Raw genomic sequence first — 17,142 nt, forward strand, 5'->3', positions numbered from 1 at the left:
AGTATATTTTTTCTAGAAGCAGACCTCCGGTGTCGGGGTGGGGTGCGGGGGGGGGGGGGGGGGCCAGGAGAAAGATGCTGCATATGCTTTTGACACTTCTTTTACTGGTAATTTAAAAGTTTTCCTATAGTAATTCAGTATAATGTCTTTTAAAAAAATACCAGCTAATTCTCCTTGATAAAGCAGTATAAAAATACTCAAAATATTCTATGTTTAGGTCACTTTTAAGTTTCCATTAGACAAATAAATGCAATATTGATACAGTTTTCCACTTCTGATGTAAAATATCCAAAACAGTATTTATGCTTAGATTTCCCTTCCAAAAGGAAAATAAAATGTTTTAATTTAAATAAGGGTATTTGTCTTTCACTGCTCATAAGTCAGAGGGATTCTTTGTTTTGTGGTTTATACTAATGTTTTATAAATTCACAGCTTCATTAGAAGGCAAATATTCTTACTGTAGCTAGTCATGCCATAAAAAGGTTGTTAATGACTCATCTTCTATTTGTCCCTGCTTTTGAGCAAGGGATATGCAGTGTGCTGGGTTTTTTTTCTTTCAGAACTTTTTAGTTCTGGCATGCAAACTTGGTTGCAGGTTATCTTTATCTGACATTAGATGTGTTGTGAGTAATGTTAGTTTTAATGAGTAATTTTTGCCAACTTTCAAATGACATCTGTATTCTGCCTTGTGTATATAAGATCTCAGCTGTTCAAGGTACACTCCTGCTGACCTCTTGAGCTGTTAACTTACACTTGAGTAGGCTGAATATTCCTTGGGTAAGCTGAAGATTGATACATTCCAGGCCTTGACAGCTGCAGGCTTTTTCTGTGCCAGCTTCAGACAGTCTAAGCAGCCGTTTTTCGAAAGAAATTGTTTGGCTCCCAAAACCATTCAGGGAACAGCTTTACCAAGTCCATTAATTCTGCCAAGAGCTTAAAAAGACTGTTTAAACTTATTTTCATCTTAAAACTTTAATAATTTCTAGCTAATACTAATTCTATTATACAAAATGCTTAATTATATTAGTTACATTTAAATGAAACAGTTTTAGCTATTAAAATGTTTAGCATGTTAAATATAAGAAAGTAACATATTATGGTCATTTAACATTCCTTGACTATTTTTTTAATAATACTTTATTGTCATAATAAAAAATTGGAATATTTCTGTGTAAACTTTCTTTTTGTGAAGTAAAGGTCACATATTTTAACTGCAGCTGAAGTTGGTGTTTTGTTTGTTGGTTTGGTTTGGTTTTGGGTTTTTTTTTGTGTTGGAGGTTGGTTTGTTTGTTACTGGTAACATATAGTTGAAGATGAATTTGTGTCCTTATTCTTTTACCTGAAGTCCACTTAGGTAGTGGACTATGCTGCTTAGTTTTGTGTAGCTTTACAAAAATTCAAGTACCTATCAAGTACCTAGCTTTTCATGATTTAAATTAGAATATCTGGTGATGTAATTACAATATTGCTTTGTAGTTCTGTGTGTGCTTGTTCACAGATTGCTGTAGTAACTTTTAATGACAGTTCCTGTCATCATGAAAAATAAACAACATGTATTGAAATAACATTGGTTTGCAGTTTTGGAAATTCCAGTGACTTTTAACTTATTTCCGTAGGATTGTGAAGGCTTTTGTTTGTGTTTTGTGGTGGCTGTTTTTGTTATTTCTTTTATACTTAGCCTGTTCTGTGTAGCTGTTCCTTTGAAGTTTGTTTGATGCACATTCAATATTCCTTACTGCAAGAAAGATTTATTTTTTTTTTTATTATTTTCCATTTAGTATGAGTTTTTTAATCTTGTTTCGTCACTGTTCTTTTAGCATAGACAGAAATGTTGTGGAACTCAGGAGTGTCAATTTCACTGACATGAGCACAATTTGGAGCTGGTTTTACTCTCCTTTGGACAACTTTTAACATAGTCTGCTTGTGCAATATTTATAGCTGATTAGAGATTAAACCAAACTGCTTATTCAGTTAAAAAAGATTGTTTGTGTTTGTCTTCTCTTTAGGAATGCTCATTGAAACTTTGTATTTTAGATTTATCTTATCAAAAGGTCAGTTTCTGGGAGGTTTGGCAAGGTGTAGGTAGAAAGGTGGTTGCTAGAGAGTCAATACATGCTGGATACTTAGCAAAAATTATGGAAGAGATGTGAACATTTCCCTCTTCCTGTATTGTACATATATACATATTGTTCATTTAGAAAAATTCAGTGTGTGTTAATGTAGTTTTTCCTTTTTCTTGTTTTCTTTGTGATAAAGGAATGCCATGCTTAGAAGTAAGTGTAGAAGTAAGTGTCTGAAAGTTGTGTGCTGCTCTGTGTTCTTGTGATGCCTCAAGCCATTTCCTAGCTGGGAATTGAACTGTATAGGAGCCTGCAGGGTAGGACAACAAGCAGACACTGCTGCTTGTACAGAATCTCATGGTATTTGATAGTGCTTCTTGCAGTCATAGGGAAACCGAGTGTCTCAGCTCTTCTAATATATAAAAATATAAGCAGAAAACCCAGCAGTTACTCCCACGGTCTTGTATAAAGGACAGTAAAAGGGAAAGCTAAGGAAGCATGATTATAAGCAAATCCAACTTGTTAAAGAGGCAAACAAAACTGAACTGAACAAAGCTCATGAGCTCGTAAATCGGCATCAGAAACTTTGACTGTTTGCTTGCCTCAAGATTTTTGAGTGTTTGCAGGTGGAATACTATTAAGATTTTTTTATGTTGGTTCTTCTCTCTGCTGTAATGATTTCATGGCCCTTAGACTAATTTGTTAGTGATTTTAAGTAGTTTAGTATAAAATACATAGTGAATTCTGTATTAAAGATATAAAAAATCAAACACTATTTGCACTTCGGTTCTGCTCTCCATATCACAGATCAGCTGAGCAATTTGAATTAAAATTATTTTAAAATTAGAGTTGGACACAGTGGTTTATTCCTGTTGTCATTGTTCAAACATTTCTTTATCCTGGAAGTGGTGTCATTTAGAGTATAAGAATTACTGATTTAATGTCATTGTAAATAATTAAAAAGAAGTCACATTTCCATTGCAGTTATTTAGTGAGGTTTAGTTTGGCCACTGTGGCTTGGGCTTTGTTTCATTTTTTTTTCTCCCCCTGGCTTTTTTTAGATGTTAAAATTACTCAGAATCCGGGTTCTGTATAGATTCTATTGCTTTTTGGAAGCCTGCAGCAGTTTGTCCAAATCTGAAAAACATTTTTATTTTTCATTCTGTTTCTGCTTGAAAAGAAGTAGTAGGTCATGCATGGGTCAGAGTGTACAGGCATTGTGACTCTTCAGGTGGCGTGGCAAGGCATTTTCAGAATTTTTCTGAGTTTGCAGCAATACGTTAATAATGCATCGAATCTCCATAAAATTTCATTCCTTGCTTGGTTGAAATAGTTGATGACATCTAAAGATTTAAATAAATGTTAACTAGAAATTACAATTGTTCTGGTTAACTAATGATATCTGTGGTATCTTACTAGATTAAGTTCCAGAAGCTTGGGAGAAAAAGGAAGTAGAGGAATGGATAGCTATAATAGTGTTGGTTTTCCCTTTAGATTGTGTATTACTCTCATGCAAATTCTGTTTTCTTTTTAACATTTAAATTTGGTATTAGAAAAAATTTCTTCACACATAGGGTTATGAGGCATTGCAACAGGCTGCCCAGGAAGGTGGGGGTCACCATCCCTGAAGATGTTTAAAGCTGTGTAGATGTTCCACTTAGCGATTAGTGGTGGACCTGGCAGTGTTAGGTTAGCAATTAGATGCATTGATCATAAATGTCTTTGCCACTGTAAATGATTCTAAAAAACTAGTAGATATAGCTGCACTCTCATGATTTTTGGCTGTTGAATAGACCTAGCTGCCAACAGATGATTTTGGCTTATTAGTCCCCAGTTTAGCGTTAGGCTATGCTTTCTTATTGTTCTATTTGTCTTCATCTTTTGCTGGTTTTTATTTTTCTCCACTGACATTTTTTATATAATGAACATAGGGTTTTATATTGTAAAATAACTAATATTGGTGCTTCCAGTAATAAAATGGTATTGGAATAAAAGTACACCAGTGAAAAGTAACAACTAGTATGTAGTAGAAGATATAAATCTGGGAAAGCTTTTATCTGACATCTAGTTTTCACAAACTTTCTGAAGTCTGTTTTGAAAGAACATTGTTTTCTTGCTCTCACTTGAGTTTTTTTCAAAAGTTTTATATACTGTAGGTTAGCTGAGTGTGTGTTAGAAGACTGATTTAGTGTATATTTTGAAATAAAATGAAAGAGCTGCATGTGGTAACACTTAATGTTGAAGCATGTATTCCAGGCTTAATATGTAATACAAATTGTCTGACTGCTAAAAATAACAGTAACAGATATAGCAAAAGGCAGCCTTGTTTGAAGATTATCAGTTTCTATTGCCATATGTGACATTGTATACTCTTTTATTGTTAGTTGTAGGTATTTGTGTTCAAAATTCTGTATGGTTAAAATCTTGTTTATTCCATAGAACCATTGACCATGTTTTTGTGATTCGCAGAACAGTGAATCACGTGTAGGGAATTTTCACTAGAATGCTTTTGGTGTTTGTTTAGGTTTTTTTTGTTTTGTTTTGGTTTTTTTAATAATTGTCTTTTTAATATGCTCATTATAACTTTTTTGTCTGTAAAAGGCATAGCATACATGTAATGTATTTTTATCTTCTTTTTTTTTCCTGTTTCTAAGGCTGGAAAAGAATTTGTGTGGTCTCTGTGGAAACACCTGCAAGTGTCAAGTCCGGATCTTATGCAAGCTGTCGGCTTGGTTGTGGAAAGGTGAGTTTGAAGATTTAACGTGATTCTAAAATCAACAACCAACCTCTTCTGCTGATACCTTATTCTTTATCTTTCTAAGTGAGAACATTTTTAAAAATGTGTTACAAAAGTTCAATTGCTAAATTTTGTCAAAAGTACCTAGAATACATTGCAAGTTTCCTTTTTTGGTGCCAGTTGAAGCATACTTCAAGATCTCTTCTCACCAAGATTTCTGTGCTGCAGCTGAATACAATTTTTAAATTACAAATGTACTGCGTATTTTGTTTTTTCTATTGAAAGAGCAGGAGGAGGTAAATTACATTTTCCAGTGTCATAACTTGTTGGATAACAGTTATATATATAAATTAGATTTATCTGAATTCTTAATGAAGTGAAAAGCTAAGATATGGTAACAGAAAAGATAATCACAGAAATGCTGACTTGGATGGGACCCATCAGGATCATCGAGTCCAGCTCCTGGCCCTGTGCAGGATATCCTCAGGAGTCACACCATGTGCCTGAGAGCGTTGTCCAAGCACTTCTTGAAGTCTGTTAGGCTTGGTGCTGTGACCACTTCTCCGGGGAGCCTGTTCCAGTACCAACCACCCTCTGAGTGAAAAACTTAGATGCTGCCTTGATGCACACAAACATGATAATGAGCTGAATTTTTTTTCAATGGTAGGAAATGTTTGTGAAACCCTTTTAATGTAGTGTTCGGCTTATCAGAAGGCTTGCTACAGAAATCTTGTATGTAATAATAGTCTGTTATATATGAAGGTAAAGATATATTCTGTGTACGTGCTTTGCAGTTTGTATAGAGGCTGGTGAATGGTACTTGTACACGAATGCCTAACAACATACTTTTGTTAAGGTGCTTGTCTAGTTTTTTTATGTTCTCTCCTATTTTAGAGTAACAGTAATACCTTAGAACACTTCTGTGAACTCAAGGTTATACATCTATATCATACCTTTCTCATAATTCTCTGAATTATGAAATTAAGAGAGAAGAATTGCTTCCACAACATCTTTTTAGGTGTAAACCCCTGATAATCCTGGAATAGGTTTGGATAAAACCCATTCAGTATATAAGAGTTTTACTAATCAAAACTTTGGAGTTGCTTTGATTTGACAGATGGAACAATATTTTTCTCTTTAACTGGTGTATCTTCATCTCTTCTTCCTGAGATCGGTCTAATTGCTGCTTCAGAAATAGTTTCTAGCCAGGCTTTACCTGTGAATCTTCTGCACAACCAAATTACAGCCCCATATATCCTCTACTAACTTTTCCAGGTATGTTTCCATAATAATTGCCTGAGTAGCATCAGTTTCATGACTGTACCTCTTTACACTGTCATCCTTTCAGAAAAGTTTTTGTCTTACTCCCTACCTTATAGCAGTAAACAATTATTTTTTTGTTGTTATGCTAATGTCAGTTTGTCTCAGTTCTAATACATCGATAAACTTTCCAGGGAATCTGCTACCTAGCACTGCTACCGTCCAGAAAATTACAGGACAAGTGATTTTCTGGCTTTGTTAACCTAGGAAAAATATGTGGATTTAAAAGTTTTAAGAGATAGGATTATAAAGTAATAGTTACAAGCACAGTAATTCCTGAAGCATGTCACATGGGAGATCTGTGCTTCTTGCAGCTTCTGGCAGTTTTTGTATATTGTACATGGTTGTATCAGATGAGCTGGAATTTGAAAATTTATTCTCCAATCTGATAAAAAACAGCTGAAGTCTTGGAGGCTTTTTTCCCTTCTCATCTATATTGGAAATAACATTGACCCCATCATAACCAAGTTGATAATACTTTCCATCTTGTCCTGGCCTGTGGGGAGATTTTGAGATAGAAACAGAATGAAATGGATTTAAACCTCTTGTTGTTTCTTCCTGTGACATGGATACCACCAATATTTGCACAGCTTCATTTTTCAGTGTGTTCTTTCCACCAAGAATTCCATAACGAAGAAACTTTCATTGCCCACCAAATCTTTGTTAGACACTATCTGAGGTCAGAAGCCAGATACAGAATGGAAACAGACAATCGAAGAAAGCGTAGACATGTGTATCCTAGATCATATATATAAAGAATCAAACAATATCATCCAGTAGATTTCAGTTATTAAACTGATGAAAGAGACAACCGGGCTTTCTTCATGAGATTACAGTGACAAAAATAAAAAGATATAGGACAAAATGTTCATTTGGAACCTTATAACTTACACTACAGATGTGTGATGAAGAAAAAACCAGGTATATTAGGAGGAATCGAGTGGGCAGTATTAGCTGTACAGTCAGCTAATTTATGTTTATAGCATTAGGCAATTCCTTATAGTATCTTTTTACAAACAAATCAGGGAAATCTAAAAGGCATAATTTGGGGAACTAAGGGGGGAATTAATAGTACCTTGCCATTATTTGTCTGATATTTTGAAATGCTTTCATGGTCCCAAAATAGAAGTTCACCTGCCCTAAAACTGTAAAAACATAGCTTGTACCTTTTTATGGCTATGCTGCTGATTCCTGTAATACATCAATGATATACTTTTCAGTTGTCTTTGCAGTTCTTGCTGGATAACTGTAACTATATTCCCAATTTAATATTCAGATATAAACAAAAAATTATCTTTACTGTGCAAATGAGAAATACCTTTGGGATATGTAAAAGCCTCCAGGTATTTTCAAACAAGCCACTGTAAAACTACTACTCATGTTAGTATACTTTCCAGCTACTTTAAATACTATTGATCTCAGTATTATGTAGAGAGCACACTATTTCTAGTTCACTGCCGGTTTTTTTATGATTTAAAAAATATGCTAGAAAATACCTCTTACTAGGTAAATGCATGTGTGAACTGAAATGGAGTTGGAGTTCAAATGAGAGTTTCAAAGGTTTTAAAATATTTTTGCAAACTTCAGAACTCTGGTTTAAGACACTCCTATAGTACATGCGATCTTGACAAGTTAACAGACTAATTTTCCTCTAGGGCTTCTACCTGACTCCTTTCCTTTCTTCGGAAAGGGGATGTAGCAGGATCCATTAATGATCAAAGTGTGGCAGTGATACAAGACTTGGTAGATGTACATGGGGATTGTATTATGCTAGATGATACCCTTACAGATACTTATATTTGGCAAGCTTGCCTCACAGATAGTTTTTCCACAACTAAATTTTGACACTGCTATGTCTTACAGGTCTTAACAAAGAGAAAGAATGGATTTATCATTTCATAAACAGTGGCAACCTGAATGTTAGTTCTAGTGATTGAGAGTTTTGTTGTTGTTCTTCCTGGGGAGTTACATCTATCTAAGGGTGTGCAAATGGACAAAAATATGGCTGAAAGGCAAGAGATCATAAATAACTAAGAATTTTTGGCAAGGTACTTGCAGGAGTTTATGCTGTGATTTGCAGCATTCTGTGAATAGCAAATAGTGGAAGAAACATTAAACAGGTTGACGTATATTCTTCACTGACTGACAATATGCAGATGTACTGAAAATGGTAAGTACTTTTTATATAAAAGGATAAGTGAATGTACTGTGTAAATGAGCAATATAGATTGCCTATGTTAATTGAAAAATAATTAAAAATCTGTATCTTGCATCTTTTAAAGGGCTGATAAATATCGTGCAGAAGCTTTCTGAAACCACCATTTTGCTCTTGTGCAAATTAACAGGAAACAGAATGACAGGAAGGCAAGGAAGTAAACAAGATTCAAGACATTTTTAAAGGCCATTACCATTTTGTTACTCTGAATTTAAAGTAAAATGGACTCCCCAGTTATTATCACTCCATAAAAAGTGGACAGAATAATAGAGTATAAGAGTACAACCTTTCTTTCTAAGGTCAAATAATTGTGATTTCCTACAGTTAATGAAAGTTTAATATCCTGTTTCATTAAAAATTCTCAGAACATTGAACATAAGTCAACATTCCATGGAGAAGAAGGTATTATGCAGTTTGCATGTGTGCATATCTGCATATCGGAGCACAAAATATTGACATGATAATTGCAGTCAAGCCTGATTGAACAGTGGCCTCTGGGAATTCAGCTGGTGTTGTACCAACTGGATGGCTGCTCAGGACACAGTTTGAAATGCAAGGTGCAAGTTAGCACTTTATTCAGCACAGGCAGGCATCATTTAAAAATCCTTGGGGGAAACCCTGGTGATGTGCAGATGTTAAAGCAGTCTGTTCTGAAGTGCTGATATTTTGAACACTATAAGAGACTTGTGTATTTTAGATGAAAAATGTTTGCAGAATTGTTAGGCAAAAATGTCACCATTTTCTGTATGCCTTTAGTGTAAAAATATGTTTAGCATTTTATGTATGTTGCTTAAAATAAGAGGCTTTAATAACTCATTAATTAAATCAAGTTGGAGATGCAAGAAAAATAACATTTTTGTAATGATGCCTTTCCATTTTGATATGTATCATGGAACATAGAACTGACTCTAAATAATTTACTACGGAAATAATTTCATTTTATGTATTTGATTTGGATCTTAAATTATTTTTGTAAAGAAAAATAGGTGTGTGCAACTATATTATAGAAAGTAATTGCTTAGAAAAGAGCAAAATGTGTGGTATTCCTTTTAATTCCTTTTTGCTCTATGCTGTCTGAATTCTTTAAAAGTATATTTGTAAGTATTAAAATAAAAAAAAAATGTATGTGTATCAATTGTAATTCATCATGAAGTATAAAGATCTTCCAGGAGGTGAAATTAAACTCTTGATTAAATGTAGGCTATTTAGCTCTGCATTTTTTTTAGCATTTCTTAATACATGGAAACACAGTAAGGTTTCTTCATGAAATATTAAGGCATAGGTTCTGTTTCTACTAACCACTGACTGTGCAACCGCAGGGATGTGACTGTACACAGTAATTACAGTATTGGTGCCATATTTACAGTAACATTGACAGTCTGTGCTCTACAGCTTCACTTTGCACATAGGCGATTCATTTTCTGTTTAATACAGACATAGATTTTGGAAGTCTGTAAAATAGTTGAAAGTTGGAGGACAGGGAAATAAGGTAATCAAATTAAAGTTGCATCACACAAACTGATATTTTACAGCCTTTCTAGTTCTGCAGTCTTTTATAAGCAATGAAATATCTCTCAGAAGTAACAGTGTTTCTAGAAGCAATTTATTTTAGTTTGAATATACTGTTAAAATATAGCCTTTTCTCTTTTTACCACAGTGCCCAGAGTTCACAGTGTAACCTTAACTTTCTTTGTAAGGCCAAATTTGTAGATGTGTTTTAGCTTTTAGGTTTTTTTGGTTGATCGGTTTGGTTTTTTTTAATCCCACTGTTTGTAAAACTGAACAGACGAATTCCATGTAACATGTAAACAGCAAATCAAATTTATTAGTTAAAGTTATTTTCATTTAGTTGATGTATGATATAATTATATATGACTTCAAGTTACTTTTTCTTGGCAAATGGTTAGGTACTTGTCTGACTAAGACCTGTAGTAGGGTACAAGATGCCTCTATGCCCATACTGATTTTGCTGAAGATTTTAGGAAGAATGTTGTTTTAGAAACTTAAACAAAATTCTGGTTTTTAAAATTAGGGTTTTTGATGATTTTGTACCTCATTCTTAGTTAAACATTTTCTCACAGTCTAATATTTCATTTGTGACAAGCTATTAAAATTGTACAAAATGTCAAAAATGTTGTGCTGCTGTATAAATGAGTAGAGCATAACACAGGGAAAAAAATCACATCAGAGGAAAAGTGTCAAGCTTAAGAATATTTTCTCGATTTCTTAATTTTTGTGGGAAGCTGAATCTCGATAATCTTTGTATCTAAATACATCTGTGTTAAACATTTAAAATAGGTAGTACTCATGGGAAGACTGATTGGAGCTCAAAACTTATACAAATTGACAACCTCTCTTCACTCCATTTTTCATACTAAAGAAGTCTGCAAATATTCTTAGCTCACATCATTATTGCTCATCAGTGATTCTAATTAGCTAAACAGGAGTTTATCTCAGTCATTGATCATCATCAACTTCTTGACAGTGCCTGAATTTCTGCCCCCTCTATATTCCAATGGACTTTTTAAAATATATTTTAAATACTTAACAGCTCAATTAATAAAGTTGTTTGAAGATTTTTTTCTTAATATTTGTTACTCTTCGAAAGAAGAGGAGGTGATTGCTGCAATTCCTATCAAGTCTCATTTCAAGGTGCAACTGCAGATCCAAATATGATATGTAAGTTCTAGTCAGTCATACTACCTTGTGGGGAACTATCCCGTGATGAGTATGGAAAACAGTCTTATACCTCCAGGAAAAACTGCTGATAAAGTTGTATATGAGGTTTCAATTTGTGCTTTAGGCTTCTGACAACATCCATTGTGTGCTTATATTGTGGAAATTAAAACATTTTTCTTTAACTGTGGGTGGTAACGTGTGAAACTATTTTTCGTGGCATTACTACAGCCTGTGCTGTAGATAGGAAGTCTGAAAAAAAACCTCAGAGAAGAAAAAAAATTATTTAAACTTTTCCCATTCATTACAGTGATGATCTGTCTGTTTTTATAAACTATGTTCCTTGACATCTTTGTTCAGGGGAGTATCAGAAAAGTGGAAAATGCTGCATTTAACTATAAATGGACTTTCAACCACTGGCTAGTGTGTGTGTCTATTAAAGGCATATTTTTTGCTTTAACAGTGATCTGTGGGTTTTTTTTGTCTTCAGTTCCAGACTTTGTTCTTCAAACCCCTTTCATGCAACCATATCCTTAAGTCAGAGGGCTCCAGAAATTCTTGACTACCAATAATATGCCAGAATTGGCTGTGAATACTATTTTTCGAAGCAGTTTGTTCTTTACTTGGTTCTTGGCTGACTTATTCACTTTCTTCCTAAAAAAATTAGGAAAAATAAATAATAATAAAAAAAATTACACCCCCACAACCGTAAAGTTCCTTAGGGCTGAGAAGTCTATCTAACTGACCAGATTTTCAGATCAATTAGTGCATTAGAAAAGACGTTTAGTAATACTTTTCAAGTGATAATTGCATAGTTGAGTTAGGAGGCTAGCTAGTTACCCAGTATTGGTGTTCAGTTGAGTCTTGTTCTAAGCAGGGTTGACTTTGTAAGAGGAGATGATGGTTAGAGTTGGGAAAATGATGATATACTGTGGATGGTAGATACAGAATGAGTGGTAGAGCAATGATTTAATAAAACAGCTGAATTAAAATGGAGAGGGAAATGTGGGAACAAAGAATGGATTGGACTTTCCAGCGAGCAGTTAAGGTCAGGATACTTCTGAGAACTGGAGGCAATGCTATTCAGTGATTCAAGGGGCTTGTGTGTTTATACCTTTTGTGATATGATTCTTCTTGTATCTGAACATTACTATTCTAAGTACTTTGTAGTAGAGACTTTCTTTGCCTTGTGTCATCTGAAGTGCTTAGAATTTTGGATCAACTAGTTTTGTGTATGTGTCTAATCTTAAATTCTTAAGTTGTCTAGCTGTATTTAAGACTTGAGGAAACTTTGAATGTTTAATACTTGAATACTTAAATTTTAGACGTATGCTGGTATAGGTCCATCACTTGCTCAGAGACCATGGTGTAACATGCTTATTGGAGAGCAATACCTTCCTCCCAAAATATTTGGGGTTTGATTACTGAAACTGTTGTCTTTGAGAAAGATAGACACTAAGAACCCCACAGCAAAGTAATTAAGTATGAAGTGACGGGGGGTGAGCTGTAATTCCCCTTAAGCAAGACCCAGAAGGACCACTCTGCATGCAAGTCATAGTGTGACACAGAATGGCCGTTTATTGGCCATGGACACCGGCTTATAAAGGGAGAGCAGGGAACTTGCTAGAACAAAGGGTGGAGACTGGGAGAAGTATTCAAGGAGCAGCCAATCACAGTAACAAGGGGTGGAACTTATCTAAACATGGACAAATGAAAAACTATCTCTGGAGAATACTGGAATGTGGCAGGGTTGGACAAATAAGGAAAGGGTTTACATAGAACCAATGGGAGAAAAGGTAACAGGAGTACAGAGAAGGGAATCATACATTCTCATAATAAAACATTATGCCAACAAGAGAGCAGTTGTATAACACTGGAAATAGGCACTCTCGTGGTTATGATGATCATATCTTGTGCATGACGGCATAGGAGCACTCTGAGGTGTTTACTTCCTCTTCCTCCTCATTAGTTCTCTTCCACCACTTGTAAGACTCTCTTGAGGCACCTCCATCTCCCCCTTTTTTGTTTTGAAGAACTGGAAAAGCTTGGGATGCGCTTTTAAACACAGCTTTTTTGACAAAACATATGATGCATGGAATAAAAGTAAGAATGGAAAATGTAGTTAACAGAAAAATCACGCTTTAGAAAATTAATTTATTTACCCATTTCAGGAGTGAAGGAAAATGAAGCCAATCCAACAGCCCTGCAATTCCTCGGTCTTGATTAATGGTTATATCGTTCACTAAATTTTTTAATTTTTTAGTACTATGGTGTACAGCTTCGGCTTGATCAGAAGAATTGAGGCAAAAGAGGCCCTCAAAATCCTGGCATCCATGGCCATGGGCCAGGAGTAGGAAATCAATAGCTGCTCAATTTTGGAGGCTGACTTCTTTGATCTTTTAAGTATCAGCCAAGAGCCCTTCAATAGCAGAGGTGGTAGCATTCGCTTCTTTTCCCAGCCAACAAGCCATATGTGCAAGGGTAGAAAGTGCATATGCAGTCCTAATTCCAGAGAAGGGGAAAATACACCAAAAGTTCCAGGTTCGGGACCACAGTTCCATGTGAGGGTTGTGATTAGGTGGAACATGAATGTAATGCAACTCTTCCTGTCCTTCGATGGCAGGAAGAGTCGGACCATATTCAGGGACATTTCTCTTTGTCCAACTTAATGATTTTCTGGTTTGTGTAAATCTTAATAGTTGGAATTTTGCTGAGTTAAATAGAGCAAGTTTTCCAATGGAACATGGTCCTCCCACAGGGTAACCAGGAGTTCCTTGCCAGGTTCTGTCTTCACAAAAGAATCCTTTTGGCAGTTTCCTAGGTTTTGTAAACCTCTCAGTGGGAAGGATGTACAGTTTGGTACCATTGCACCATGCAGAAGTATTTTGGTACACCTTCGAATTAGGGGATGAAAGGAATTCACTAGTTCTGTGAGTAGTATAACGCTGAACTGTTATACAAACACTGGCCAATGTGGACCCTAAAAGGTCTAATTTTGGAGGGATGGTGTCGATTGGTGCCATGCAAGAGAAGGTTTGGGAGAGAGTAAGTGGGGAGAGGTGCTTTGTCTGATATCCAGGTACTTCTCAAAAAGGCACCCCAGGTTTCATAATTTTCAACTGGGACTCCTACTAAACAAGTTTTAAATGAATGACTTACACTGTCCAAGGATAGACATATAGTGTTGGTGTCGGTGGCTTTTGCTAAGGTTAGCCAGACATTTTCACTGGTTTGCTGCATCCATTCTGGTATGGGAGATGCGAAAGTGTTTTTCCATGGTAAGAGGAAGATGACAATCAGTGGGATATTCAGGCATCTCCAAGGTATGGTTTTATGCAGTTGGAGGGTATCCATTTCAGCCCAGTGTCTGTGGAGATACAAGCATGACCTCTCCCCCAAGTGATGATGGGGAAAGGTCCCAACCAGTTATCAGTTAACAGGTCTTGATACAGGATTTTAGCTTTTGGAGACGGTACCAGATCTTTAACAGAAAAATGTTGGAAAACTGGAGGATATCTGTCCTCAATTCTGTTAAGGAAGTTAAGGATGTACATTACTTTCTGAAGGCGATCATTGGGTGAGAGGTTCCCACTCCCCCTTTTTTGTTTCTCCAGTATGGAATTTATGGTTCTGTGGGCTCTTTCCACAATACCTTATCCAGTTGGAGAGTGGGGAATGTTCATGCCATGTTCTGCACCCCACAACGCCAAGAACTCCTGAGTACTTTGCCAAGAACTCCTGGGTGTTGTTTTTATTTGTTTTGGGATTCCTGTATGGGCAAAAGCTGTAGTTAGGTGTTTTTGGACATCATGGCTTTTTTCCCCAGAGTGAACGGTGGCAACTGTGTAGCCCAAAAAAGTGTCAATTGACACGTTAATGAATTTCAATTTGTTAAAGTAACCGATGTGTGTCTGTCTGCCAGATTTGCAAAGGAGGTAATCCTCGAGGGTTCACACCCTCAGTTGGTAGAGGAGTGATTAGCTGACAGTCTGGGCAGGCAGAGATGATGTCTTGTGACTGTTTTTGAGAGATACCACGTTGTTTTTGCAGGGCTCTCGCACTCTGGTGAAAGAAGTCGTGAGATATTTTTGCTTGTTCAAGACGTTGTGGGACGACTGCTGACCCTGTTAAAAGGTCGTCTTGGTGATTCCCCTCTGCTATTGGACCTGGAAGAGTGGTGTGGGAGCAGATATGAGTGATAAAAAAAGGAGAAGATCTGTGATCAACAACATAAAGTAATTTTTGGAATAAATAGAATAACTGTTCATTTTTAATATCTTTAAAATAAGAATTTTCACAGCATCGGACAACGCTAGTGACATATGCTGAATCAGAAATAATGTTAGGTTTATCTGGGAATAAGGATAGAGCTCAAACAACTTCTGATAATTTGACCAGTTGTGGTGAGCCTGGAACATGATGTATGTTCTGTTTCCAGTCCATATGTTCTTTCTGAACTATCACTGTACTTCCAGTAGTCCCCAAGCTATCTGTAAATACAGTCCATGTGTTAGGGATGGGATTTGGAGTCCAATTCGAACTATAGTCTAACGGAATTTTATTTATGTTTTGCAGGAATTTGCACAATGATAAATGTACTTTCATTTGGCCCACAAAATCTGAAAGGGAGACTTGAAAATCTAGGCTCATTATCAACATTTGCTCCAGGAGTTGGGAATTCTCTTTTGGATCTGAACCTGAGAGTTCCCAGCACCTGGTCTGGCCCTTTAAACATAATTTGGCTAACAGTTCAGGTAAGGAAATCAAAGTTTTGGGAAACTGGTGAGGAAGGAAGATCCACTCCCACAAACACATCTTACTATTGCTGGAATAGAATTGGCCCAGTAGTGCAAAAGGTTGAGTAGGTCCCCTCAACACAATGAGCACTGCATCTTCCTTTTCTAGTCTTCAACGTACCTGCAAGGAATTGATTTTGTTAGTAACAAGTTCTACGGACTCTCTGGCCTCTGGCGTCAGTGTTTGGGGAGATGTTAATTCAGAGTTCCCCTTTAATAATTCAAATAGGGGATGTAAATCATCTGTAACTAGGCCTACTACGGAATGCAGCCAGTTGAGAGTCCCTAGGATTGTTTGCAGGTCATTGAGAGTTGACACCTGTATAGGAATGGTTATTTTCTGAGGTTTTATAATCAAGTTTGTAATTTGCCACCCCAGATATTTCCAGGGGGCAGACACTTGTATTTTTCCTGGCGAAACAGTAAGTTTATTCTCTGAAAGGATGATAAGGACTGCTTTTGTAACTTCGTGAAGGCTTGTAGACGATGAGGTTGACAAAAGAATGTAATCTGTATAATGTGGACAGATGGCATATGGAAATTTAGACTTGACTGAAAATAAAATATTAGCAATAAAGCTTTGACAAATGGTTGGACTGTTTCGCATCCCCTGAGGAAGAACTATCCACTGATATTGATGGAGCGGTTCAGTGAGATTTTCTGTTGGAATTGAAAAAGCAAATTTTTCTTGATCTAGGGGATGTAAGGAGATGCTAAAGAAGCAGTCTTGGATGTCAATGACTGTAATGGGCCAATTTTTGGGGATCATGGAAGGTGCTGGCATTCCAGGTTATAAGGCTCCCATCGGTTTAATTGCTTTATTAATTTCTCTAAGGTCCTGCAGTAATTTCCATTTTCCTGAGTTTTTCTTGATACAAAAAATGGGAGAGTTCCATGGACTTTTAGATGGAACTATGTGGCCCAATTTTTGTTCTTCTACTAGATTTTTTAATGCTGCTAATCTTTCCCCTCTGACAGGCCACTGGTCTACCCAGATTGGGCAGGTGGACACCCAGTCTAGGTGGATTGGTTGTTGGATGCCAGTGGCCACTAGGATAAATTTGTAGACAGAACAACTCCCCATTGGTCTAGGACATCTCGTCCCCATAGGGTGAGTGGCACTTTTAGGATAAAATGTTTTATAGAGTCAGTTTGATTGTCTGAATTGGTGATTTGTATGATGTCGTGACTTTTCATGGGTGTTTGGGTGCCACCAGCACCTGTTACCTCTGCGTATGTTTTCGCAGTGGTCCAATTTCAAGGCCAATCTTTAACTGCTATAATTGTCATGTCAGCTCCTGTATCAATCAAGCCATTCACTGTTACTTGTTGTCCTGC

At 36.2% G+C, this 17,142-nt stretch overlaps 1 protein-coding gene across 19 annotated transcripts in view; it reads left to right on the forward strand.

The window, feature by feature from the left end:
* Window positions 1–17,142, forward strand: part of CNTLN (centlein) — a 265,942-nt gene that overhangs the window by 77,856 nt on the left and 170,944 nt on the right. For 17 of the 19 annotated variants that reach the window (XM_027634384.1, XM_027634388.1, XM_027634379.1 and 14 more), the window contains exon 2: window positions 4,715–4,803. In XM_027634384.1, the coding sequence (XP_027490185.1) occupies window positions 4,715–4,803 (89 nt within the window). Of the gene's footprint in view, window positions 1–728; window positions 778–4,714; window positions 4,804–15,058; window positions 15,244–17,142 lie in introns of those variants that run through there. The other 2 variants (XM_027634386.1, XM_027634387.1) reach the window with 2 other exon arrangements.

This window comes from Corapipo altera, unplaced genomic scaffold, assembly GCF_003945725.1.
Source record: "Corapipo altera isolate COAL_440 unplaced genomic scaffold, ASM394572v1 61411, whole genome shotgun sequence".
Lineage (NCBI taxonomy): Eukaryota > Metazoa > Chordata > Aves > Passeriformes > Pipridae > Corapipo > Corapipo altera.